General features: G+C 64.7%; 1 protein-coding gene across 1 annotated transcript in view; it reads left to right on the forward strand.

Moving 5' to 3' along the window:
- Window positions 1–287: 287 nt before the first annotated feature.
- Ndufb6 (NADH dehydrogenase (ubiquinone) 1 beta subcomplex, 6, 17kDa) overlaps window positions 288–566 on the forward strand; it is a gene marked incomplete in the record, with an annotated part of 10505 nt that continues 10226 nt past the window's right edge. Inside the window, 1 exon segment of the mRNA XM_013523044.1 lies at window positions 288–566. Coding sequence (XP_013378498.1) covers window positions 416–566 — 151 coding nt within the window.

Genomic DNA, 566 nt, shown 5'->3' on the forward strand with positions numbered 1-566 from the left:
ATGCAGTAACTGATGGGTGAAAGATTTCTGGAATCGTGTGTCTCTGAGATTATCCTGCCAATTATATCAGTTTGATCCATGGGTAGTGTTCTAGATCGGATTTTTGGGGATTGCTTTTTAGAAATTTAATTTTGCCTGTCACCACCCTCCCCACCCGCTTACTCAGGAATCACCGACCCATCCTCCTTCTGGGTATCGGGTCAATAACACCGCGGGTGGACAGCTCTGCGCATGCTCCGCCCCGGCCGCCTCTTCCGGAGTCCGGCGACGCCGCGGAGGCTGGCTCCGGATGTGACGTCACAGCCCCGCGCGGCCGCGGGCGGGCGTCGGCGAAGGTCGCCCTGCGGAGCGGACGAGGTGCAGCGCGAGCTCGGGCCGGGGAGCCGCGCGCCTTCGCCCCGCCGGCGGCGCCGAGATGAGCGGGTACACGCCGGACGAGAAGCTGCGGCTGCAGCAGCTGCGGGTGTTGCGACGGCGGTGGCTGAAGGACCAGGAGCTGAGCCCGCGGGAGCCCGTGCTGCCGCCGCGCCGCCCGTGGCCCCTGGAGGCGTTCTGGAACAAGTTCC

The sequence above is a fragment of the Chinchilla lanigera genome, unplaced genomic scaffold (assembly GCF_000276665.1).
Source record: "Chinchilla lanigera isolate Chin_1 unplaced genomic scaffold, ChiLan1.0 scaffold00071, whole genome shotgun sequence".
Taxonomy (NCBI): Eukaryota; Metazoa; Chordata; class Mammalia; order Rodentia; family Chinchillidae; genus Chinchilla; species Chinchilla lanigera.